Source organism: Lithohypha guttulata (genome assembly GCF_036872675.1).
Source record: "Lithohypha guttulata strain CCFEE 5908 chromosome Unknown scaffold_2, whole genome shotgun sequence".
Lineage (NCBI taxonomy): Eukaryota > Fungi > Ascomycota > Eurotiomycetes > Chaetothyriales > Trichomeriaceae > Lithohypha > Lithohypha guttulata.
The window spans coordinates 1,926,964-1,953,504 of NW_027042751.1; the positions used below are offsets into that span (position 1 = coordinate 1,926,964).

At 51.1% G+C, this 26,541-nt stretch overlaps 7 protein-coding genes across 7 annotated transcripts; 5 read left to right on the forward strand and 2 right to left on the reverse strand.

The window, feature by feature from the left end:
* Positions 1-40: 40 nt before the first annotated feature.
* Positions 41-1,311, forward strand: LTR64_002816 (uncharacterized protein; the record flags this gene model as incomplete). Its single annotated transcript, XM_064897181.1, has 3 exons — positions 41-320; positions 402-783; positions 876-1,311. 3 exons carry the CDS (start codon positions 41-43, stop codon positions 1,309-1,311), a joined length of 1,098 nt encoding a protein of 365 aa, XP_064756131.1.
* Positions 1,312-5,107: 3,796 nt separating this feature from the next.
* On the forward strand, positions 5,108-8,319 carry LTR64_002817 (uncharacterized protein; the record flags this gene model as incomplete). Its single annotated transcript, XM_064897182.1, has 2 exons — positions 5,108-8,013; positions 8,061-8,319. 2 exons carry the CDS (start codon positions 5,108-5,110, stop codon positions 8,317-8,319), a joined length of 3,165 nt encoding a protein of 1,054 aa, XP_064756132.1.
* A 1,777-nt stretch (positions 8,320-10,096) lies between these two features.
* Positions 10,097-11,676, reverse strand: CKA2_1 (Casein kinase II subunit alpha'; the record flags this gene model as incomplete). Its single annotated transcript, XM_064897183.1, has 4 exons — positions 10,097-10,201; positions 10,271-10,693; positions 10,763-11,136; positions 11,202-11,676. The coding sequence occupies 4 exons, from the start codon at positions 11,674-11,676 to the stop codon at positions 10,097-10,099; spliced, it is 1,377 nt and encodes a 458-aa protein (XP_064756133.1).
* A 1,711-nt stretch (positions 11,677-13,387) lies between these two features.
* LTR64_002819 (uncharacterized protein) lies at positions 13,388-13,770 on the forward strand (the record flags this gene model as incomplete). Its single annotated transcript, XM_064897184.1, has 2 exons — positions 13,388-13,421; positions 13,472-13,770. The coding sequence occupies 2 exons, from the start codon at positions 13,388-13,390 to the stop codon at positions 13,768-13,770; spliced, it is 333 nt and encodes a 110-aa protein (XP_064756134.1).
* A 1,278-nt stretch (positions 13,771-15,048) lies between these two features.
* Positions 15,049-15,718, forward strand: LTR64_002820 (uncharacterized protein; the record flags this gene model as incomplete). The annotated part of the gene is made up of 2 exons (XM_064897185.1): positions 15,049-15,260; positions 15,319-15,718. The coding sequence occupies 2 exons, from the start codon at positions 15,049-15,051 to the stop codon at positions 15,716-15,718; spliced, it is 612 nt and encodes a 203-aa protein (XP_064756135.1).
* A 6,571-nt stretch (positions 15,719-22,289) lies between these two features.
* On the forward strand, positions 22,290-23,624 carry LTR64_002821 (uncharacterized protein; the record flags this gene model as incomplete). The annotated part of the gene is made up of 1 exon (XM_064897186.1): positions 22,290-23,624. The coding sequence occupies one exon, from the start codon at positions 22,290-22,292 to the stop codon at positions 23,622-23,624; it is 1,335 nt and encodes a 444-aa protein (XP_064756136.1).
* A 2,064-nt stretch (positions 23,625-25,688) lies between these two features.
* On the reverse strand, positions 25,689-26,499 carry LTR64_002822 (uncharacterized protein; the record flags this gene model as incomplete). The annotated part of the gene is made up of 2 exons (XM_064897187.1): positions 25,689-26,311; positions 26,364-26,499. The coding sequence occupies 2 exons, from the start codon at positions 26,497-26,499 to the stop codon at positions 25,689-25,691; spliced, it is 759 nt and encodes a 252-aa protein (XP_064756137.1).
* Between the last annotated feature and the right edge of the window lie 42 nt (positions 26,500-26,541).

Sequence of the window (26,541 nt, forward strand, 5' to 3'; positions counted from 1 at the left end):
CTGGGCGCATACTGCGCAGTGGCCCAAGGACTTCGCAAGCATGAGTCAGGAACCGAATAGCTCGTCGAAGAAACGGCCATCAAGTTCAAGCTACACGCAAAGCTACAAGGATGGAGAAGTCCCGAAGGCGCACTCTGCCGCATCTGAGAAAGTTCTGGCGGGACATGGAGTGTACATCAACGAATTGCAGGGCCTATCATACGTGCAGGAAGAGAGCAAGTCGTACTGCAAACGCCTGTTACAGAGTACCTACCCGGAGCCACAATACACGGCATTTCCACTGTCCAAATTCTTATCAGTGTGGCAGCGAGTGCAAAATCGTAATGAGGCGAGGATCTGTTGAGACCTCACACCGTTGCTGGTGCCGCCACCGGAGCTGCTGTTGATCTGTGGCCTGCAAGAGCTGGAACATGTCGTGGAAGACATCGACACAGAGTGGACGCGGTGTAAGACGCTCGGAGGACCCAGATTGAAACCTGATCCGGCGCTCGGAATTGCCGCGTCCGCTTTCAACGAAGAAGAGTTGGCGAAGCTGCGGAACTACACGGCGTTCGAGCGCGCCACATTGTTCACTAACAACCTTTATTTCCCGTTTCTGCTTAGCGAGGCCAAAAGCGCGGATGTGGGGATCAGCGTGGCTGATCGTCAAAACATGCACAGCAGCAGCATGGCGGTGAACGCCATCATCCAGCTTTGTCGTGCTGCAGACGAAGCGCAAGTGGTGGATTTGAGCGGACGAATCCTGGTGTTCTCGGTCTCGCACGACAACGAACGAGTGAAACTGTACGGCCACTTTGCCATCATTGATGGAGAGAAGATGGCCTTCTATCGACATCCCATTGCGTCCTTCGTGCTGAACTTTGAAGAGAGCCAAGGCAGGAAGAGGACCACGACTTTGTGCGAGAGGTGTACCACACGTTCTACCCAGCACAGCTGAAACGAGTCCGTGATGCACTGGCGGCCATGGAGGATCCTCGGAACGTGTCGATGACTTCCAGCGTGGGCATGGAGGAAGACGGATCCCAGGAGCTAGATCCGAGTGCTCGGTCCTCTCGGGAAACGGCAGGGTTCAAGAGACCTGACACTCCTGCCAGCAAGAAGCAAAAGGGAGAGATGGCCCTTCTGCGCGAGCAGCTAGAGCAGCAGAGAAAAGATACGGAAGAAAGGGAGGCTAATCTGTTGAGAGAGTTGGAGAAGCAGCGACAAAATGTGGGAAAGCAGCGGCAAGAGTCTGAGCAGCAGCAGAAAGAACTCATGAAGCTGCTGACGGAGCAGAGCACGCAGATCAAAGAACTCTTACAGAAACGATGACCATCGCAAGACTGATGGCTGGGTCGCCTTAAATCTGCGCTTATGTCAGCTGAAGTACACAGTACAATGCTATAGTGGGTCGGAGTATCCAGCTCATCAGCCTAGGCTGATGAGAAAGCGCGTCTTATCGAGAGACTGTGTGTTGTCTGGTGGACATCGGAAGGCACCAGCATAAGGAGGTTTCTACGTCAACAAGAAGCCACATGCTCCCACCGGCCTCCGAAGGGCTGAGCTTGCAGTTCGCGGAATGTCTTTCATCTATACAGCCGAGGTTCATGCTTCATCTGTTCATTCAATCTATATCAGAGGCTGTCCCTACGGTTCGGAGCTGCGAGTTCCTTCGTGACTTTCTGAAGTATTACTGCTCCATGGTGGTGCCGTTGCAGTCGACTGCAAATCGATCATCAAGCTGGCCCTTGCTTTCACTGGCCCGCGTCTCGACCTTTCTATCTACGGCTGGATGGACAAAGAATGTCACTGGTGTCTCGAATCTGTCGCAGTCGGTCGGAATGACCATGGTAGGCACGGCCTACTTGGAGCTCTGACTCTGTTTGATGCTGTCTACCGAACAAGAGCCTGATGGATGTACAACACAAGGTTGCGACATTGGTGCAAAAATAGAGGAGCGAGTTGGCCATTCAGTGGGAGCTGGAAATTGTTTGCATCACCTATACACTCATTTTAGGTTGAGAAAATGCCGTCAGTCATCCTCGCCAAAGGCGGCCGCGTCGAAGACCTGCTGAGGCTCCCGTGCGTGCTTAGCCGAGCACCACCCTCTGATGCTACCTGCAGTGCATCGTCGTAGAGTCCTCCTCGAGCATTGACCTTAGCTCCTGTGTCGAGCAGCATCTGCACCACCTTCTCGCGACCACTCTATGATGCCGCCTGCAGTGCGTTGCCGTAGCGTCCTCCTTGAGCTTATGAGGAGCAAAGCATCCGGGGGCTGGAATGTCCCTGCCCTAGGAGCGAGCGGTCTGAGTCGGCGTCCGCCTCAAAGCATAGGACACTCAACGTCCGTTCCAGATGCGCAGATCGAGCTACGGCTCAGGAGCGTGAGGCAGCAAACAGTGTACACGACTGACCTTGGTACCGCCATCTATCGACAGGCAACAACGCAGCGCAAGTCCTTGTCGTTGCCGGAGCTATTGGCCCCTGTCCAACGAGCGTTGCGCGGATCGAGTTCGGTCGGCACGTGTCGACATGCCAGCGTCAATGCTCATCCGGGAATACATGAGTGTTGGATCTGCCTCATTGTGTTGAGCGTCCACTCGTGAGATGCATTCTCAGCACGGCGTCGGTGAGACCATCTCGAAGTATTGAGATACATCATGGTGTACTTCATGACCGTCTCACTGATGTGGCAGGTTTGGAAGACAGCGAACCGAGCAGAGAAGTACCGACGCGAGCCGGAGAAGGAGCAAGCAATCGGTATGGAGGAGCTGTGTCACGGATTAGCATCGGCCTTCCAGATACTTGACATACGTTCGCTCGTTGGAGAAGACGGAAAACCCTGAGTATCATCACGTTCGAAATATGTCTTCGCCGATTGTTTCGTTGACGGGGTTTCTATTACGACCATATTTACGGCTGAACAATCTTGAATTTCTACAGGCAAATGAATGTGCGAGCACATCACTCGTCCCTAAGCGGCGACAGATTGAAATCATGACACGACTCGTGTTAGGCAACAGTCAAACATACGGTGGACATGGATTGTCGGAGGACGTGTATGACTGACTATGGCGTGAAGCATGCAAGACCACCGTCGACGTTGGGAGCATGGTAGACGGCCGTGAGACTAGCTGGGAACATCAGACGGAAGTTAATAATGTAGATGCTGATCATCGCTTTGAATACAGCTCCCTTAGACAGTGCCCAATCCACCAGCGGCAGGCCAATCCTGCCTCGGAGCATGAGTGATTGACTCTTTTGAGGCCTGCAGCCATCACTGCTCAGGCGCTGAAGCCGCGCAAAGTTCTGATTAAAAGCGGCCAAGATCGATGGCAATCATCCACCCGCCTGAACATGAGGCTGTCTCAGAGAGATACTCCACCGAAGTGAGAAATCACGTACGGGAAGAACTGCACCGGCACAGGGGGACCGACTTCTTGTTTCAGTGACGATTGCCAGATGAAGGCAAGATTAACCTTGATGTTGCGCCTTATTTATGGCTCATGGTCCCGCTGCTTGTGTCATGCACATAGGATGAGGAGCATGGCACATGCTCAAAACGTCAACGCAAAGCGCAGCTTTCGAGCGCACGTAGATAATCTTTGACGTGTGCAATGCTCTCAGATGGGGTATATCGCCGTGATCCTGAAACAGCCGCCGAGTGCTGGCTTAGCGTGGTCTATCTGCTAAGTCAGCCACGCTTCTAGGGAGGCAACTCGACCGCAGCGCAAATCTACCTAGTAGGAACTAGTGGTCAATACTTGCCGTGAAGAAACTGCCCACAGGTAATGAGAAGCTGCGAAAAGTATTGTATTTGTCAACGCAACAAACATGGATCCTGCCGAGAACAGTTAGTCAACACGTTTCACGCTGGAAAGCGGAGGTTTTCACCACCAAATCGGGAATCCGAGGAAACGCTTAGAGCGAGACGGGAAGAATCTGGGTGGCTTCTCGCAAGAGATTGGAATCGAAGACTAGGACTAAGTTTAGTTTGCAGCTAAATGTGGCTGGGCTTGGCCGAAATAGTCAACCAGGCGCTGGGCGTAAGCCACAGGCTGCTCAAGCGAGTCGGTTCCACGATATCAAGCGCCGTCACCCTGCCTCGCTAAGCTAGGTACTCGCTGTAGCCCACCCGCGCAAAAACTTCCCCAGTCAATGACTAATATGTACAAATACCTTGACACTGCGCTTTTACCTCGATCGTTCACTCGCTCGATAGTCTTGCCTCCACCTCTCTCCACTCATCCGTCAAGTCGATCACCCTTTCCTGTTTTCCAACGATGTTTCCGCCAGTCATTGTGGAACAAACAATACCACGGGCCATTCTTGCCATGTGGCACAAGTTTCAGAGTTGTGCTTCGAAGCTTCATTGACACTCCAGTAGTCGGAGCTAGCCACAGGCAGCAAGTACCACCCCCAATATATCTTTGCGTACATCAGAGAATGTTTGGCCCATCCTTACATTACACCGTAATTACTCCGTGGAAGTCGCTTGCCTCTATTTTCACGGCTCGTGACTTATGTGACCTGTGTGAGTAACACATCAAAAATCTCCTCGACCGCTGGGTCTTGAGTACCACGTAGGTTAGGCTCTTTTGCACGATGACTGACGTTGGGAACTCTTCCGCTTTCACCCACAATGCTTCCCGTTCATCTTTGAAAGTGATAGTCCAAGACGACCATAGAAACAGAAGATAACCATTGCGCTGAATTGAACAGCTAGCGTTGGAGCGGGCAGCATTCTGCACCACTGCTCAAAGCTGTTGTGAGCGTGGACTCACAGTTGCTAATGTTTGTGTTGGAAAGAGGTGCTATACCCCACGTTTGCTACTCTGTCTTGGGCGGTGATTGCTGTTGTCAACCGACCTGCACAACTAGCCAGTCTGGTTTGAAACGCCGTGCATTTGCGAAGCAGAGCAAAATTGGGCTTGCGCGGAGCACCATTGCCATTCCAGGCCATATTATCACGTTTTAGCGGACATGCAGCATATCAAGCACCTTGTCCTTTACCGAACTTCCTGTCAAATGGTCGGCTAGGAATGGTACGCCTAGTATGGACGAACCAGCTGATCCCCGTTTTAAGCGGGAAAGACATGTAGCATATGGTCAGTCTCCACTGCTGCACATGCCGCCAGCCGACGCACCACAGTTACACAACTACCATCATCCTACTCCACAGGGTACTCAGATGCCACAAGCATGGAATCGAGCACCCTTACCTTACTACGATCCGAGTGACCACAGACCGCCTCCTACCGACGCACCTCCACCTCACCATCCTTCTTATCCTCCTTTCCTAAATTCTCATCCTCCTCCTCCGCCGCCACCAAGTCAGACTCCGACATACACACTTGATCCCACCTATAGCCGACAGAACAGCGCTTCTGACCCGCCAAGATCACCTTTCAGTGTACCGCCCCCTCACTACCCTCAGGCTGTCAACGGTGCGCCTCCGCTGGACAACTATTACTATCGCCAGCACTACGGCAATCGTCCCGCATATGCTCCTTCAGAAAGCCCTGTAAATGCTCCGCAATCCGCAGTGCACGTACGGACAACTAGTCATGCGATGATGCCTGGTCAGCCCCAAGCTCAAGAGCCGGCGCCCGGCTATCTGCCGGTACTTCATTCTGCCGGACCACCTCCAACGCCCCATGACTGGGGTCCTCCACCTGGCGGTCGGTATCAGCAACAGAGGCGCAAATCTGTGCGCGCCGCCCAAGCGTGCGATTCGTGTAGACAGCGGAAAGCAAAGTGCGATGAAGGGAGACCAGAATGTACACATTGCAGAGAGAACGGATTGTGGTGCACGTATCGAGATGTGCCGCCCCAGAAATCGGAGGGACAGATGTTGCAGATGAGTGAGAAAGTGGGTCAACTTAGTGACAGACTTGACAGCTACATCAAGTCCGCCGATGACAAAGTGAACATTCTGCTCAACACCGTTCAGTCTCTGGTAGACAGGCGAACTGTAGAAACCAAAAGCCCAGGCAGCGTGCCAATGTCGAAGACAGCATCGCGACCGCACACGAAGGAAGAGGCAAGTTCTGACCATTTAGTGCACTTCAGAGGCCATGAAACGGTCAATGCGGGCTTTATTCAAAATTCAAGGTTTGCTGTAGACCAGACACATAGTACAGAGGGCTCGAGCCCAAATGAGAAGAAGAAGAGAAAGCGTGTGAGTGCCTCGGCTCTTCTTGAATGGCCTGCGATAAGTGAGTTGGTACCCAAAGACATACCTGCATCCTACGTGCTGGAGGGCGAGGCAAAACGAGGTCTGCTGCGACTCTACGGTTGTGGTGAAGGAGATGGCAAAGGTGATGGCCACGAAGGCGCCGTGGCCAGTGCCGCTGCTAGTAGTTGTTCTGGTCGGGTGGATGAAGAGGCCTCGACTTCGTCACCGAGCGGCGTGTGGGGCACAGGACCGCTGCCATACGGAGAAGACAATCAACGCGCAGTATACGATTGTCCGGGCGGAGTTACCGCGAACGGTGAGCTGCTGCTCGACAAGGAAGCCGTCGACACCTACGTGAAGAGCTACCTCGGTCGCATGTACATCCTGCACCCTTTCCTCGACAAGAAGGTCCTGCGAAAGATGGTGAACGTGTTCAAAAAGAAGTATAGCTGGGACGATAACAATAACGCAAACCCTTTGGCACAAAGTGTGGGTGTCGGCACAAAGCGAAAACGCGAATCGAGCCAGTCGCCACATTCAACCAGAGGCGACCTGCATACAATTCCTCATCACAACAGTGTGCGGCAACGCGTACGCAGCAACCCACCGATTGAGCACTCTGTCTCAAATGCCATCGTCCTGCTAGTGATGGCGCTCGGCCAAATTTGTGCCTACGACAAGCCACTCCCTGGACCGGCCAAAAGCTCGTCCATTGCGCCCAATGGGAAGACAACGGTGCAACAGCCACAATTGGGATATAGCGACTTGCCTCCCCTTGGACGACCGCCTTCGTCTGCACCTCAGTCACCGTCTATACCGCATATCAACGGGCTGTCAATGGGGCTTGCTGGCTCGAGTCTCCGTGGCAAGAACATCGGCGTCATTCCAGGTCTGGCCTATTTTGCTAAGGCTGCCGGCATATTGGGCGAACTGCCCGGTGGGGTCGATGTATCGCATGTACAAGCTAATCTGCTAGCAGGGTTGTACATGGGCCAGCTTGCACGTGTTATCCCCAGTCATTGGTACATTGCCAATGCATGCCGAGCCTGCATGATCTTGATCGAGTCTTCGGAATTCAAAGAGAAGAAAATGTCACGCGAAAGGCGCAATTTGATCAATTTTGCTTTCTGGAGTTGTTTGCAGCTGGAAAGCGACATTCTCGCAGAAGTCGATCTTCCCCCCAGCGGAATTGTCGCGACAGAAGGTGCCATGGCTTTTGAAATCCCAGATGATTTCACAGTTGCGGACCCTGAGGCAGAGGGATACGTGCCCGGCACCAAAGATCCCACAGCCGACCACTATTCGAACCAAATTCAGCTTCGAAGAACTATCAATGATGCGGTCAACCACATTTACAATTCTTCGCGGGAATCAGAGAAGCCATCGGAGGCGATAATATCGACAATCACAGAAATTCTAGAGAGTTGGCGGGAGTTGACGAGAGAAAGGTTAGATTGGGATTGGGAAGAGGATGAGTTCGAGAGTACCGATATCAACCTAGCCAGGATGCGAGGCAAGTACTATGGGGCGAAGTATCTCATCAACCGTCCAGCCTTACAGTATGCTTTGAACCTGGCCGGTCCTGGAACCCCGATGAGCCAAACCTCAGAGTCGCCGATTGGCGGCGGTGCTCAGTCTGAACACACATTTCCCCCAATGAACTATCATGGCGATCCTCCTTCAAGCCGAAAAGTTGGTGAAACACGCCCTCCTGCGCAAGCGGCTGAGCAGCCCTTAGAGCCATGGATCCTGGACGCCTGCACACAATGCATTGATGCCGCCATCAAGAGTACGACTGCCTTCGACAAGGTTCCGGGGCGCCTGGTGATAACTAATATCCTAGGCACGGCTCACGCGTAAGTTCAACATCGGTCAATCTTCGAACATCCACTGACGTGACTAGACAGTTTGGCAATGTCCTCGTCCTTGCTGCGACATTCAACTCGCCGGACCCACGACTGCGATCGCTCGTGTCGGAAGAAAAGCTTCGCGAACTTCTGACACGCACTATCGGGTTCTTGGACGACAAAGCGAGCGTCTCCCCAGCACTCGGCAAAGACGCCCAAATCCTCCGCCATGTACAAAACGAGCTGTTTCCCCGCAGAAATGTCACTACATTCTACCCGAGCAGCGCGAATTCGAGCTTCTCATGTCATCGCTAATCCTATCCATACATTTTCCGGCACTCGTACGGCGACGAGAGTTATGAGAGACACGCCGTTTCCGCTCTAATAAGCGTAACGATAGTGACAAGAGCAACGGTTGACTGCAACTATTTTGCTACTCGCATATACAATTCTACAAGGTCTGGTCATCTGGGCGTTCCACAAATACTGCCAAAGCTTTCACAAGCTAGTTTTAATCACTATCAGCGCTATTGCACGAGATTTGATCCAAGGCCAACGTCAACTTTATCATTTTACATTTATTTTGCAGGATCTGATTGAAGAAGAGATGGAGTCAAGGAGTTTCATCTACTTCTCAAGAGCAGAGCGGATAGCTTGGGCGAGCATTCGAGATTCGAGCTGGACTAGATCCAAATCGCATCCATGCAGACATGGTTGAGAAACTTCCTTCTTCTCCAGTACGCCGCACGCAGGTAAGACATCATTTTTCATTGGCAAGCGTTCCAGGTTTGTTCAGCAGCCACTTTTGCCAATGTATAATTAGGAGAGAATCATAGCTGGGAAACAATGTACAGTACCTCTTCCAAGCTAGAACATCGTGCTTGATAGTCCCAGCGATGCCTTCCCAACATGTAATCCGTCACGTCACAAGTCAAGTGTTGGGATGAGGAGCGTCATCCTCATTGCAAATCCATGACTTTCGACCTCCTCTCCATACCACCAATCTCTTGTGACCTCGAACGAGTCTTTAACAGTGCTCAGCAGTTGTTGCGTTCGAGGATGAGCGCTATCAGCGACTATACTATTGAAATGAGGGAGTGCCTACGCAGGTGGTTGAAAAGAGGTCATATTGAGCTACAACTCTTGTGACACCGAGACAGAATACAGCGACGACGAGTTCAAGCTGCTGACGTAGGCAAACTTGCAACTGAACTTGGAAGTTGCAAGTCGACAGCTCTGATTGACTGACGATGTTTTTCATACACTCTTCGATTTCGGATATGTGGTGTGACGAGTTTGAGGGGTGCCAAACCGAAGGACGGGCAGTAAACTCCCTTACGCAGCGCGTGTCATAGGGAGATGGAAATTAGTATCGTCTTGAAAGCAGAGCAATGTCCAGGCCGTGGGTACAGGGTCGAAAGCCCAAAATCGGCACGCTAATGCGGTGATGTTCCTCCTACTTTGACTTATTGGATCGCGGACTGCTCCATTTTGAAAGAAATGTGGTAAGGACAAGAGAGAAGCGACGAAGCGGATATACTCTGTTGGAACGAAGTCATGTGTCAGGAGGATATCAGAAAGGTGTCAGGAAAATTTAGTTTATGAGTTGAGAAGCTATCTATAAATTGTCGGCGAAACCTCGCACCTGCGTCCCCTGCAACTCTGCATTTACGTCCGTTGGCAAAAGTTACGGACGCGCAATGCGTGCAAAGAGAGTATAGTTGGTTCGATTGCACAGAGAATTGGCTGACTCGTTGGCGTACGGTAAGTATCTAGATGGACGACTCTTACAAGCCAAATCTCTTCTGCTTTGCTTGGAGAAGCAGAGCCCCACCGAACTTGCAGCTCGACTAGAGATACGCTTAGCATGATCAGACTCAGAAAGTACATCGATGGAGGTTGTGTGGCTGTCATTCGAGGAGAGGAGGAAGCTGATCTTGCTGTAGGTGTGTGGAATACAAGTGATGCAGCAGGCTGCTTCTCCCTGAGGATGCAAGCAAAATTGGTCATACTTGCTGTCTGTTGACATCTAAGATGATCAAAAGAATATTTTACGTTGTTCAACGTTATATTTGCTGGCTCGAAATAGTAGCTACTCGATGTCCCAAGCTGTCGTGCTATTCGGATGCGATAGAGCCCAGCTGCGGACCGGATCAAAATAACGGTGATTCATCGCTTCGGTGGCGGTCAAACGTCCCTGTAGAAGCCGCATTGGTCAGCATACAGTTCAGCAACACTTGTGGAGGAACGACGTGCGTAAACTTACGTTGTGATCGTAAACCAACAATTTGCTCAGCAGGTCAAATGCGTCGTCCCCAACCCTCCTCCGACTTTGCCAATACACCTGACTTTCCCATGTCTGCCTAAGGTACAAGCCTTTGATGTCGTCGAACTCCTCGCCTAACTCAAGGCCATACTTGTCGATCCACTTGAACAAGCCCTCCGTTCCCAAAATCTTAGCGATCTGAACGAGTTGATTAACGTCGTTGGATCGTCCTCGAAAGAAGGGTTCCTTTTCGAAGATGAGACCTGCCATCATGCAGCCTACGGCCCAGATATCTGATGAAGGGTTGTACCATTCATAATTAATGAGAAGTTCCGGCGCTCGCCAAAATCGTGATCCGACAGATGTCCCATAGCTATAATCAGGATCATAGTAGTTCGATAGGCCCCAATCAATGAGACGAAGCTAGGTGCAGCTTACGTTAGACGAGACACCGGGAGAGAAACATCAAGCGTGGAACTGATTGGAGCATACCTTTCTATTTTCATGATCAATCATGACATTGTGGGGTTTGATGTCGAGATGCATGATATTCTTGCTATGAGCAAACTCCAATGCCGACAATAACTGGAACATATAAAATCTCACGTCAATGTCGTCGAAGGTTGAGTATAAGTGTCTGTAGTAAGGACTGTCGACGTATTCAGTCACGATCGATGGCCACTTGCCCATGCTATTACGGGCAACGTCGACGAACCGGATGATGTTTGGACCATCAATCAAGTCCTGAAGGATTTTGATCTCTCGCTTCGCCAGGTGCTTTTCGGTAGGCTTGAGGACTTTCACAGCACAGCTTCTGTTGTTGCGAAGATCGGTGGCTTGAAATACTTCGGCATACTCGCCCTTTCCTGCGGGTTGAGCACATCCGTCAATCACTTGCCCTTGCTTGGCAGAGGACACTTGAACTACTTACCTAGTTTGTCTCCAAATTCGTAGTTCTCGAGTTGACCCCAAGGAACTTCAAAATCCTGAAGCCAGTCGACTTCCTCCACATACTCTTCTTCACTCCGAGCTTCGTCACTTTCATCTGCAGCGTTGCTAGGGCGAATGATTGCCTCGTGATATGTATGGACATCTGGACTCGGCCAAGCACGAAGACCTGTAGCAGGTGTCGTTGCTGCTGTGACCGGTAGTGATGTTTCTGTCTTCGTGATAGTGGCGGTTATGTAATAGGTTTCTGTGTCAGTCTTCACCACGACCGAGTCTCTTTCGACAATACCATCAGTAAGGACGATATTGAGTAGGAGTCCCGCGAAGATCAAGACGACGCCCGAGAGGACGACGTTGCCAATGCCGACTCTGGCAAAAGCTGGTTCGTTTTTGGATCGACACCCTTGTTTCTGTGGACTGGAGAATGGAGCATTAGACCGCTGTAAGCAGTCTCCCATGCTTGGACTTGGTAAGCTTTTAGAGATTGATGGTCGATCGATTTATCCCCGTGCCTACTTATGGCAACATTTGGCTCGCACGGACCCATCCACTTTTCGATACGTGACCTTGAGTACCACCTTGATGACCACTTCAGCTTGATGAGGTCAAGGGTTTATGAGATTGCACTCGCGGTTGGGCGCTCCTCTACTCTCGAGTGCTAGCGGCTGAAGCCCAGGGTTTTACCAAGAACCGGGCTGCATGTGGCTTGCATGTTTCAGACCGCATTGACTCAAACCTCAAAAGGGTCGCTATTCCGGATGGGGACAAAATAGCATTGCACACCAGATCTAGTGTCGGTCGGGGGCTATTTAATCCATGACGTCAGAAAAGTGTACATTGAGCCGATGCAAACGCCTGAAGCTCGTCGCTGACCTCTAGGGATATCCGTTCCATCAGACAAGGCCTCCTGAGGACAGTACTTGCACTACGAGACTGGTACAGTGATATTCTCTGACAGATGATCTACTATTGGAGAGATCCAAATTGTGACGCCAAGATGGTGAGTAGATTTCTGTTCCTTGGCTTACTCTGAATTCGACATCCGAATTAGACAATGTAACTTCCTACTCTGGGCCCTTGAGGGTATCCATGATAGGGGGATTCTTTCAGCATGAGCATTGAGTTGACGAAAGAGACCATCGCTGGTCGCTGCCTCACACCTGATATACCTCAATCAGTGGTGGTAGGGTGGATATGCTACGTTCTGAACCATCGGCTTCAGGCTGGCCCTAGTCCTGCGCTGTGAGAGTTTCCGGACCCCACCTTCCGCAGATCAGCTGTTGTACGTACAACACTACCTGCGAAGAATGCGGACTCGTCGAGTGAGGCATCCATGCGTGCAGACACAAGGAAGTTCCCAGACCCCTAAATCAAAACAAGTTTCAGCGGATGCTTGTTAGCAGGACATTGGCGTGCTCAAGCAGTCATACATAATACGTGTCGCGTGGTCTTTGTTACAGCTCCGTTGTAAGTGGAAATTTCTCTTGATGATGCTTATCGTCAAGCTGCTAAGCGTCAGATTTGTGGAAGTCCATCAAGCTTCTTCATGTTCGAAGTCCGTCTTTCCCCAGATGTGTCTTTCCCGGTCCAGTAATTGTCATCAAAGTTCGCCTGCAGGGACGTGACTTACAATAAGCACGCTTTCCCCAAAATGCCCGACACCGGCAGGAATTGGAACCATTCACTGCCATTAGCTTAAAAAGTCGATGGCAACTATGGATGTCCAGAACTCCAATTCGCCTGCGGATACCTGACCCCTTCCCTCCAATGATGACCAAAGGAGCTGCAAGCCTCAGGAGATTCTGCAGCTGTAAAGCTAGGTAGGACAGGTCCTCGCGCTAAAGTAATTGACGAACGCCATGAGTGATAGATCAGTAACTCCCCAGCAGCTGCTCCAAAGTGTCCACCAAAGTACCTGCCGCGTGAACGGCGATCATACTCTTCGCAATCTCCCTAGCTAAACCCTGTGCAAGCGGAAATTCCAGTGTCGCTCAATCAAAGCATGCGGCCTCGACATAAGTCGAGCAATGGTATATAAGATGGCAACTTGTACACCTCTATTACCCTTCTTTTCTTCAAGTCACTTTCTAGAGACCGACACGCTCGTTTACCGGACCACACTCTCTGAGCCTACTACCAACCTTCTATTCACTCGCTCAGTCTATCAAGATGAAGTTCTCCCTCGTCGCATTTACTACCTTGAGTGAGTTTCTCTAGCTCCATGACCGCACAATCAACACTAACGCCACGCAGTGGCTCTTGCTGCCGCCACCCCCACTGGCTCTTCTGGTAGCTCACCATGCAATGACTGGTGCAAGGCCCAGCCTGACCCCAACGGATGCACGTCCCTTGCTGCCTGGGGTCAAGGACCATGCTATACTTATGGCCCTATGTGCCCAACTTGGGGTCAAGATGGTGGCGACAATTCCGGCAAGTCCAACAAGAGCGGCAAGTCCAACAAGAGCGGCAAGTCCAACAAGAACAATGGCAACATCGAGTGGTCCACCTATGTCAAGCGAGACAATACCGGTGCCAGCGAGTCATGGTGGTAGATGGGATAGCTGATGGCAACATAGTCTTGAACAATGTTGGCATTGACAGATGATTCAGATCATTGAGGTCCAGGATATTGATGTTTAGAACTGACCTGCATACACTCCTTACTGTAAATACTGTTTGTGAAATTCATACTTTTCTCGGGGTTTAGGGCCAGTGATGTTATCGCACAAATCTGCCAATTGGAGGATTTGAAGATGCCACAAGTCAAATATCCCCCCACACTTGACCCAATGCGCCATCCCAGCATCCATCCTTGCCAATCGACGAAGTGGAATACATTTTGCGACAATGAGACTGACAAGGCAGAAAAATGGAACAGAAATATAAAACTTCTCAAGTTCATTGCCTGTACTTATCTACAAGTCCACACCAGGTCGGCTAGATTCGCTTGGCCCGGCTCGTTAGTGGCTTAGATCGCCATCGGCACAAATGCAGGAACCTCCGGTGAAGGATTTGTCAAGCGCGAAACGGTAAACGTGCCAAGAAATCCGTGAATGGTGCCTCGCGACCACGGACTGGGGTGCTACTCGGATAGCTCACTGCGAGTTGCACGTGCAAAAATACCTCCAAAGTCACGTGATAATGCTCGAGAAAATCATTCCATTGTTTGCTTTCCTCGACCGAGTCTTGTGGCTGAGGTCGAGGCCCAATGCCGCCAACAAATGTGCAGCCCTCTCGTACGTTCAGCTGCAAGTTTCACCAACTATACCGAGAGGGTGGCTTGCTTTCGCTCGCGTGTGTGACGGCGCAGCCAGCTATGAATGTATGACCAGTGTTGCAATACCCTCACACTGAGTATCCTCCGACGTTAACAGATAATTCTCCCGGCGTTACTGAGTACACCACAATAATTATTGACAATGGCTGTAAACAAATTGCACAAGCGTATTTAGCAGGCTAAATAGTGGTATATAGCAGATCCTAATCATACCTCTCGTGCAGCTGCCTCCAAATTCAAGGTAAGCAAGTCGGGGGTGACGGGGGCAGCAAGTCGGCCATTACATCACAAACTACAGCTGCCTAGCAATGCCAGATTAACAAGACAGCAAGAAAACGTCTTACTAAACTATTTACTAAGCCAGCAGCGACAGCTTCGGCCAGTACATTATCCTGAGTGTCGTCGCGTCGCTGAACTACTCATATACAAGAGCAGATCAGCCCGTCCCTCCGCTTGGAGTGAACTGGCTAACCAAGTTCATTGCTCTAGTTCCCCACGCCTGGCTGATGCACGTTCCAGATACTATTTCATGAACCCCCATCCCAACGGCACCATGGCGACCTTCCCACCCGACTTCCGCATGCTGAGGGGTGACAGCAAGCGACGCACCATCACGATCCCCGTCCCGAAGTCCTTCTGGTCGGAGGCAGACATCACGCAGGACGCGCTGCGACAGAAAGCCGTCGGATTCAACTGTCTGGGCAGCGACCCGCCGGAAGGGTCGTTGCAGCGACACTCGCTCCCGTCCAAGGCCTTCCTCGATCGGTCCTGCTCGGTCGGACTGCGTCTGGAGCTGATGTTCCCCTCGTGCTGGGATGGCCAGCATCGAGACTCGAGCGACCACCGTAGCCACGTGGCGTTTCCGAGCTTGGTGCAGGACGGTGTTTGTCCCGACGGCTATCCCTGGCGACTCCCCACGCTTCTGTACGAGGTACTCGTGGCAAACGACGGTGTTTGCCAACCGCTCGGGGTCTTTCGCGTTGGCCAACGGTGGTCCCACCGGACGCGGCTACCACGGCGACTTCATGTCGGCCTGGGACCTCTCGTTGTTGCAGTCGGCCGGAGAACAGTGCACCAACCCTAGCGGCAACATCTCCGCATGCAGCTTGTTCGACGTCGAGAGCAAGCCGTGTCAATTTGCACTTCCAGCCGAGCTTCGGGCGGAGGACTACCGTGGACCACGGATAGGTTTGCCAGGAATTGGTCTGCCGTACCAGCACTGAGGAGCGGCGGTCGAGCTCCTTCCGTGCTGATCACATGGACACCTAACCATATCGGTGTCGGATGACACACGTTAGCCTAGCGCAAGACCGGAAGACTGGTATTCTGATCGGCTGCAGACAGAGCGAGACCCTCTTCCCGTGTGGGAATAGCGGCGCGATGGTAGATAGAGATGATGTATCAGATATAGCCACGCTCTGATGCTAGCCATCTCCCTTCAGACAGTGCCTCCAACTGCAGGTGACACTTTCGATGCTGTGAAGCCTGTCTCCTGAGGCGTGGTGCTGAAGGTATATCGGTCTAAAAGATCGCACCGAGGTTTGGTTCCTTCCGTGCACCGTCCCGGACCTTCACCGAGGGGTCGACGAGTGCGTTCACCACGCTGATACGCCGAGGATTTCGAGGATTTGAATCTTGAAGTTGCGAATGACACTTCTAGCAGATTCGTTGTCTTTGTGCAGGAGTGAGACTGTCGCATGAGCTATGTCATGGTGTCGGTGGCAGGTTTGTTCACGTTCCACTCGATCAACATTGGTGCCATTCAAGCTGCGGCATCTTCCCGTTACTGTGGTGAGCACTCTGTCCGAGGCTAGATTCGAAACACATCTCATTGTATTTCAGCACGTCCAAATATCTGCTCCGCCCTCATCCAGCATCCCTTGCTTACGACACAGATCACCGAGGGTATGGACCGCATCGAGAGTCCGCTTGGGTTCTTGTTCCGACGCAGTTGTCTTGTAGACAGCTAATGCTCATGTGTACGTCCACCGCGCTTGGAGCATCCCGCCTTGATCAGTATAGAGCAGACTGATGTTATAGATTGTATCGAGAGTCGAGGTGTGCTAGTGCTTCACATCACGACGCTCAGATAGATTGCATGCTTCTATCGGAACAGAGTGGTTGCAATGTTGTGCTTTCATACCATGGCCAACAAGTTAGTCGGCGGTACGTTTCAATATCGCAGGGCATCCAGCTACAGCAACGACTACTCAACCTGGCATCCTGACCCGTTTCGATCACGTGACTCAAAGCCTTGGGTACAGCCTCGTCCACGGGGCCAGGGCTTCCCAATGCCCCAGCAACCAGCGTTTGCACTCCAACCATCATTGTAAGGCCAAAAACGTGGTCGCCGACTCCATGATCAGCCAGCCCTGTCATCACGCCGCGCCGAGCGAGGTGGTCTGTGTTCACCGATTGGGAGGTCTGCTTCTCCGTTCTCGACGATGCTGTGTCCTGTGCTCACCCTCGTCAGCTAATATGCACTACTACTGGCGGTACTGCAGACGCGGCTGGTTGGGTCACATGCCTGCGGTGACGGAAGCTGACGACAGATGTGATCGTCGTTGCCTCAGCTTGCCCACCACAAGCCCCACGATCGGTACGATGGCCACTACCAGGCCGACGATGACGAGGACCGTATCTAGCGATAACGACATGGCGCGAGCAGCAACACTGCCTGACTTCTTCTCTTGTGTGCGCGCGATCGACCCGTCTGCTTGACCGACGAAGGGACAGAATGTGAAAAGATGAACAGCCATATCTACAAAAATGGACGGGAACGAAGTGCAAGGGGCTTGGAGGCGTGGGTTACACAGCATGGTTGGTCCGGCGGCTGCCATCACAATGTCTCGGTCTGAGATATGATGTTTGGTGCACGGTTGCACCGTATGCGGGCAAGGGGTCATGCAAGGGGTCCTGCACACTCCCTTGTGCGCGTCCATACCAAGGACGTTTCCAATTGACCGACGTCCAAGTGACACACGGTTGCGGCAGGCTTTGACAGTGGACGTGAGCAGAATGAGAGATGCTGACAGCCCTACCTCGGAGGACGGTCGATACAGCGACGGTTCTCCGGAGAACCTCGCGATGGACCGGCCAAGTCCTGGAAGCCGGACCTTACTGTCGTCCGGCGAACGATCGATTTCGCTATCGCCACAGGGCGACTGACATAGACACAACACCCTTCTCCCCACGACACAATCCTTCTGACCACCATCGTTGACCGGCCGATAGATTGAAGGTTGACAGTCGGGAAATGGCTCTCGAGTAGAATAGGCGGAGGATACGGAAGAGGAGGAAACAACCTGAGAAAGAGGAGGAGGAGCTTTACAAATCCAAGAATGTTGGTAAAGAAGGTCGGTAGCCAGCGCGTTGGGCTTGGGATGAAACTCCGAGGGCGCAGATTCGCTAAACCTGCCGTAGTTACAAGTGCGTAGTCAAGCCTAAGGGCCAAATCTTGGCACCCCGGGGCGTAAGAACCAATCAATCAATCAAACTATCTTCCAGGCACAGTTCTACCATTGTACCTTCCTTCGTCATGATAGCGAGGTGGGGATCGTAATGGACCGTAGGAACAAGAAGGTGGTGGTGAATAGCACGATTGTGGTCTGTCGTACCTACGCAGTGCTGGTGCTGGTGCTGGTGCTGGTGCTGGTCCTGACTGGCGTCGCTCCTCGTGCCTGAATTGAGCTTCCTCTGGGTAGTTACAGCGGTTTGTGAGCCATGTGACAGAAGCCAGTTGATGTGGTTCAATCCTTGGTTGGCCGAATGGAGTGACCGCGCCTTCGTAAGCATACTCATCAACTTGACCGTGGTTCTGATACGTGTTGATACATTTCTCCCAGCTTGGGAATCTGTTATCATGACCCTTAACCTTGAGTTTGCCGAATCAGTGTTTGCAAACGCGACAGGAGAAGAAACGCACTATCGATAAGTCAGGGTTCATCCGATAGTGCGGCAGTGTGGGAGGACCAGAGTAGCCATCTTGGTACTGGATTCGGGGGCAATAGTGCTCTCCCTCCCTCTCCTTGAGGCCCAATATATTCATACTTATCCCCTCTGCGTACAAAATGATCCAATTAGCGTCAACCTTATATGATACTCCACGGTGCGCGTACCAATCTTGTCAACACCACTGTACTTTGCATAATAACAATTAACGATATTTTATTGTACCGTTGCTGTCGCCTGATCAAGAGCTATATAACGATACCAATATCACCAGTATCATGCCTGACTTCGAGTTTCAGCAGGTGTTTGAAAAGGTGGTCCAAAATCTCGACGCGTCCGACGCGTCAAACGACCCCAGTACGGTACCTTCTGTGCAAGGTACCACCAGATCACAGTGCGAACAGCACTTAAGTAAGCCTTTACCGTACTATCAACCTCCAATAGCGACGGCCTACCGTCCTTGGAGTGTACGAGATCCAGCGCATAGGCAGCTATCGCCTGTGCAGCTATTCTTGCTCTTCTTCCAGCCAGTCCTCGACCTACTACTATGGCATACGAATATCGTGGCCCAAAGGCGTGCCACACCACAAAAGCCATGGCAACAGGTAACAGCAACCGAGCTGCGATATTGGTTGGCTTGTCGCCTTGAGATGATGTTTGTACTTGGTCCGAAGGCCAAAATCCAAGATTTCTGGTCTCATAAGTACAAGGCATCACGACGGCTTAGCTGCCAACGGTTTAAGGCTATTGAACAGTTTATTAGCCTGAATAGTCAGCCAGAGGGTGAGGCAAAGGCAGATCCGCATGCCCAGTGGTACTGGAAGATCCAGCACGCGGTGAACGCTGTCCGCGCTCGATTCAGTGAGCTACTGGTGCCCTCCAGTCATATATGCGTTGACGAGAGTGTAATCAAGTTTCATGGCCGGAAACTCGACGCTATGAAGCTCGATCACAAGCCAGCGAAGCATAGCTTCGTCTGCTACGTCCTCACTAGTTACGGTGGCCTAGCACACGATTAGGTAATGCACTCGAGTCAAGAGGGCCTCAAGGGGGTACCCCAGGGTATCAGTATTGACCTACCGACAAGGACAACTCGAAAACGCAAACGGGGCACTACAGGTGCAACAGCAGACAATATCAACCTTCCCGCACTCAAGTCAATAGTATATATACTTTGTGAGCGAGTGACAGCTGCCTAGCGTAAGCGACAGTATATCTGCTTTGTCAATAACCTCTTTGTCGACGTTAGTATAGCCCGTGCGCTATTAGCTATCAATATTAGTATTTGCGGTACTATACGCAAGAACGCGCCTGGTATACCACCAATATTGCTTGCAATCCAGCACCGTTTTCCAGAGTTATTACCTGATAACGCAGTAACTAGCTATATCGTTGACGATCTTGTTAATTGTATGGTCTGGTACGACGGCCTACGCAAGAACTGGGTATCGTTGATTACTACTATGCACCGGCCTGGTCAGGTCCACGGTGCCTTACGCAAGTCTAAGCACTTACGCGGTACTAGGACTTGTTTGCATCGGTGTCCGGTTGCTTCTTCGTCATAGTGTGCTGTCTCGAAGCCTCTTCGTCCTATGTCTTTTCCTTTTCCCAGCGTCCTACTGTTTGCAGTCTATAAAGAGGCCTGACTAGTTGTCTTCAACTTGATTGCGAGGAAAGAAGAACGCTCATAGTCTACCAATCTGCTAACATCAAGCATAAGCTGCGCTTGCTTGGCCCAAAAATGCATTCTGGGCAGTGCCATATAATGACATCGAACTCTCAACTTTCGTGTCCACATGGAGCACCCGCCTCCACGTATCGAGAGTTGGTTCCAAGGTGTTGATCGCTTTAGTGCTAATATTTAGTCCTTTAGCCGACATGGAAATGGGTTGCCAGCGAGTACGGATCTCTGTGGACTTGTGTACAGCAACGCTCTTGGCACAACCCCAGGCTAACCGACAAAAAGCTTGGCACTCAAGACTGTGTCGTCATTAGGCTCGGTCACAGCCTAAGGAGCAGCTTCGAGGAATTGGTAGTCCCAAGCTTTAGGCACAAGAAGCCTCGCAAAAAGTGGCGGGGTAGTGTCGCTATCGCAAGATTTCTCGTGTCTTGCCTCTTGAACTGCCACAGATCGGCTCAGGCAGCATCATTCATCGGATACCGGATCATGACGTTAAGGTTTAAGAATCATGAAATTGCCTCTGGTTGGCATGCGGAAATTGAGCATCAGGTGCTGATCTCTACGGGGTCGAGACATCTGCAAGGCAAAGCCCAAAGCTCAAAATCGGCCAAGAGCAGTTCGTTCTTTGCTTAAGGAATCCATGCCTAGCATATGGACAAACCAGGGTAGTTCGCCTTCGGAGAGTGGCAGGGTGGATATCTTGGTTTACCGTTTGTGCAACCACCAAACCTTGCATTGCTGGAGAGCGAAGAGAGAGAGAAAGAAGAGGGCAGATATGGGAACAACCTACGAAGGATTTGTTCTGGCTGCCGTGAGAATCCTAACATCCACGTTCTCAAGCGTCGACTCTTAACCCGCTAGCGAACCCACAGGCATTCGGTAGCCCAGCTTTGCGCCATCATTTGCTCACTAGTGGCATGGACCAACGTACAAGGCGGACATCGGGAAACACCATCGCTCCTGAAGCAACAAGCAAATTCGACGCTAGTCTAAAGTCAATCGTGCGACTTTCTACATGCTTTTCCGCAACTTCCGCTCCGCTACTGGGGTACTGCGACCAGTTTAATCTGCATGCCACGAACATTTCCTCCCGGCGTCGAAGAACAAGTGCGGCTACCCCACTTGCAAACCGGCGTATAGCTCCATCCAAAAGTAGCCCCTTTCCTGTTCCTGGCGCTGTCATCTCCGCGAGCGGCGGGGTCGAGGTAACATGCAGTGGCGCGAACCTACGCCTCAGAAGATATCACTTCGTGCAGCAGCTCGGCATTCGTAGGGGGCGCATGTCGTTGTTCGCTGGATGACAAACCCGATCTCCACCGTTCATGTCCCGTCGTTTGATTAGGCGCAAACGCTCTTTCAGCCACGCGAGACAAATTCGGACTCAAAATATCCGCTACTGACCTCATCGCAAGCGCCGAACAGGTTTTACATCAGGCTAGGCATCTTCACCGAGGACTCGTCTGAGGAAGCCACCTTAACTACGAGGATGTTTATGCGTCAGTGCTCAGCACGCCAGCGAGGAGGGGTGTGCCAGACGGCAAGCCGTATTCTGCGAAGCCTAGGAGGCGGCCATCTGGGAGGACAAAGGTCTGGTCGTGTGGAGAGGTGGGCATGGTTGAAGTGCTGCGGAAAGATGCTGTTGTCCTCTGCCACGCCGGCAGTGTGGAGCGAGCAGTTGATTGGAGCCATTGCTTCATCATCTCATGCACAACTTTGGTAGATCCTAAAGCGGTATTCCTTTCGACGAGCTTGCAAAAGCTCACCCACATTTGTGGGTAGCGAGTGATGTGCGGTAACATGGTGAGGCGATGTCCGGTAGACAATTCTCAAGGACATTGGCCGGACAGCAGAGCAGGCCTAGCGTTCCTGCGCCATGCGTCCTTTCAGCATTTGTAAGGTTTATGACTAGACGTAGTATCGCTTTTTTCATAATTCGTGGCCCTCTTGGCGACGGTCACCTGATTCTTATTTCTATCGATCGTACACCCCATTTTTAGTATTATCAACGGTATCGCCTGATATAGCTGTCGAAAAGGTGTATAAGTTGTAGATCTTAGTATTGACACTGCTGTTGTATGGCTGAACGTGAGTTGCGTTCAAATCCATCTAGGAAGGTGCGTTTCGAAGACAATCCAGCGTACCAACCGCACCCCGGTAGGGCTATGCCTAGTCGACGTCGTACTCCTCCACCACCTCGTCGCTCAACGCCTGAAAAGTCGCAGGAGGAGGACAACCAAGGGGAGGAGGAGGAGGAGGAGGAGGATGACTCTGAGTTGTTGGAAACCGAGCCACCTATCACTATAATGCTTGAGATCAAGCGTATCGTCGCCAACGTTAAAGGCCGCAATACTGGTGCTAAGACCCAAGTAATGGCTGACTGGACACAGCCAAACAATAGCATTGACTCCGTTGAACTGGTCTTAGAGTTAGGTAATATAAAACGCGATATTGAAGAGTGGTTAGTGTCTTGGTGCGGCCTTCATAAAGGTCTATACCATGCCCGCCTGAATACCATTAATATTCATGCTGAGGTAAGCTGTCGAGGTATAACCAAGGATCCGTTCATCTTTGAGATTGACTATCTTGAAGAGGCGACGTTACAGGCGGTATATGAGAAGGTCAGGGCGTTGTGGCGCGAGAAGGCGAAGGATATTCGCTGGATCATCATCGAAACTTTCCAGGCAAGGGCGAAGACACCACCACCTGCCTTAGCGTCTCAAAGTACGCCTGATTCAAGTCGTAAGCGTACGCGTAGTGAGGGTGCGACAGAGCGACAAGGCAGGTGGAAACAGGCGCAACGAGATGCAGATCGAGCGACTGGTAACCACATCGGCGATATCCACCAGGAATGGACCTGTCACAACAAACACTGCCCGAATTGGAACAAGGTGTGCTTCGTTGAGAGTGGCGATCATATCTCTCTGGATAGTAGTGACCTACAGAGATGGAGCGAGGGTATCAATGCTGGTAATGCAAGCCTAAAGAACCCTCCGGATGCTCTATTTCAGAGCCTAATGTACCGTCGCTTGAAGAAGACTCTCCACCGTCAGAAGAAGAAGGCGAAGGTCGACGACGAACTACCAAAGAACGCACCGTTTGTTATCAACTTCGGTACGTCGCCAGGCCGTATACAGGCAGAGGAGTTAAGGTCAAGCCCACCGACGCAAGAAGGGCATGATTTTGACAACGTTCAAGAATACCTTGTCTGGCTTGTTAAGCAAGGTTTAGTGTTTCCAGAACACGCAGAATTCGCTCGAGTTGGCCTACGAGATCAAGGGTTTGGCTTTAACTCGTTGCGCGAGGTATCTGACGGCGACTGGCTTGAGATGGGGGTAAAGAAGGGCGCAATGCTTGCAATTCGACGCAATCAGAAGGTTTGGCAGCAGTATCTTGTGCAGGAGAGAGTGTTTCGACGTCGACAGTCACAGCAAACCCAAGAGCCTGTAGATTTAACTGAAGATACTGGTGGTAGCGACAGCGACAATGAGGTCGATTGATTCTATATAGTAGACCAATGGTTCTACTACTCAATATTATCAGCTACCACCTCCACCACGTCGTTCAAATCTTGATAATCGACGTCAGTATCGTTATCAGCAACCTCATATCCACATCTTCTGAAAAAAGCACGCGCTTTGGACTCAAGATTAGCCTCCTGGACAGCAAGGCATAGAAACAGCCCGAACAGGTCGCGATCGACCATTTCCTTTCCGAACGACCTATACTTCTTGACCCAGGCCTTTAAGACCTGAAACGATTCTTTGATAGGACTGAAATCAGGTGAGTACGGTGGTAGAAAGTCAAGAATCACACCCTTGTCGTCGCAAAGCTGCTGAATGCCCTCAATATGGTGAATAGAAGCATTATCCATTAGCAGTACTGATCGTGGTCCAGGAAAAGGATTCATCTTCTTTAATACCTTCTGTATAAAGATAGCAAACCTCTCGCCATTAAACGAGCCTTGGTTGATGTCGAACTCGAGATAGCCGTTGATACCGATTGCAGGTAGGATCGACCAACTTCTTGATCTTCCAGGTGTTGTATTAATCATTCGATAGGCAACGCCTGTTGGCGACCAACCCCACCTGCGATCGAGGTTACGTTCGTTGACTGCGGATTCATCTAGAACTACCAACTGCGACGCCTTATACCTACAGACTCGAGCCCAATAGTTTGATCGCAAGGTATCATCTCGAGCTGGATTGAAGCGTTCGCCACGTTTATGCGAGTACTTGAGCCTCTTCATAGTGCGGTGAAGAGTTGGAACAGATAAGTCGACGTCGTATTCCTCAAGCAAGTACGTTGCGAATTCGTCAAGAGTTGGTGACTGATCGCACTGTTCAATATAGCTAACTAAAGCTTCCTCCATTGCCTTAGTCACCTTTCGCTGCCTACCCTTACTAGCAATCGCAGGCCTGTCTACAGTACCAAAGGTCTGCTTATCTCCTTCGAGCACGCTTGATTGTATTGACACTGACGCGCAGTCGCTTAGCGATCAAGTGATTGCTTGACTCAACGTCGATAAGCACCGCAATACGATCGCGCAGGTTGTCATCATAAGCCGGGCGAGGGTATGACATCTTCGACACTAAGAATCTAGTGTTATAAGCAATATTGAGCTTCAATTCGATCGGTTTAGGCAATATCAGGGTGATGGACGATGATAGCGCGTAAGAAGGCTATTTGGCTGTGGATTTACAAAAAAATTGCCGAATTTTGCCAAGAGGGCCACGAATTATGAAAAAAGCGATACTACGTCAGGCTTTGCCATTCTTACAAAATCTCCATGATTCAGCACACAATCTCACGGTGAGAGCGTGGTTCGTAATGGGAAATGGAAAGAGCGTACAATGGAACTTCATACGCTTACGAACGTGTTTCGCTGCAAGGAAGCAAATTCACCCACTCTATCGCTATGCAGGACTTGATCTCATTCGTCCACCTCCCATATCAAACCAACCGGGCACAAACACTCCATTCAGTGCTACTGCTACAACGAACTTTCTGTTCCGGTCGAGTCTTCAGCGCTACCTCCGGTCACACGATATCGTCAGCAGAAGTTGTGCCGTATGGCGTTCAGTTTGGAACTGCATGGACGCAACCCTGCCAAGCTCCTATACGTCAGACAAGAGCTCCTTGCACAGCACTTGAAGACCCCGGTCGGCATGTCATCGCAGATGCCGCGTCATTCACCGCAGCTTCAATCGCGGAAATCGCGACATCAATACAAGACATCAATATGACTATTATTGCTTTTGTTGCGGCCATCGCGGAGCTTCATAACGATTATCGGCCCTCAAGGACATCCAGGAACACCGGCAGTTCTACCACCGTATAAAGCATTCCTAGACCTCATTGTCAGTACCCTACCCCGCGCCATGACACGTTCTTCTTGCCTATGCGTCGAGTATATTCATTGCTCTACCTAATCTCTTCTTCTATCGACTTCCCGTAGTTCAGAAGCTGTAATGGCGGCTCTCCTCTCTCACCTCTCCAAAAGTTCGAAACGCGAATCATCTCCTCATCTAGCAGCCATGACCATTCAGTAGCAAAAGCCTGTGTCAGTTCCCATGCTTCAGGGCCGCAGTGTCAGTGGCAACGTAGAAAAGTGTAGGAGAAGCAAGCATACCTTGAGCACACCACGGCTGCGAGCCCCACACTGTAAACGCTCCTACGTGTATCGCATGGCACAGCTGGTTCTCCGTCTCATCGTCCATTGAGGTGAGAAGTATTTTATCTCGCAGATACTTAGGTGCAATGATGTCTAGATATGGATGATGTGGCGTCCACAATTGGAGTGGGGTAGGAGCAAGGTCATGTGGTACCACCACGGGATACGGGTTGGACATGGTCCATGGCGACAAGCAGTCGTCGTCGGCGAAATCAGAGGGGTCGAGAGCAAGCAGGGCGGCGTTCTGTACGAAAGCTCGCATAAGAGAGAATTGTGTAAGGCTAATGAAACGGTGTTCGGCAAGACCGGGCGTGGTAAAGAAGACAGCAATCTGCTGCTCCACAGTGTCGTAGCTTGCAGCAATGTGGTTTGTGTTACATGTTTTCAGTGGCCCCATCGAGGCCGGAGTTGGTGACTCTTGACGGCGATTGTTTGCATTGCTTTTGAGTTTCACTCTTTTCTCGGTTTCAGCACACTTAGTGCGCGTGACCGCATCTGTAGCTCCTTTCATTCCTATTAGGCACTCATTTGTGTCAAGGTCCCAATTTGGTCACCAAGGACGTACTGCTTTTCCGCTTGGCTAGTCTGTCCTGTATCTTCTTTCTAAGAGCTCCGTCCGCTATTTTCGTCCAGTCCTCTGACCGATCCCTCTTGTACTTAAGTCTGACATCAAGATCACTCAAGCTATCGTCCAGCTTCATTGTTGCCATGCAAATGTGATGCATCATCAAATCAATATTGGT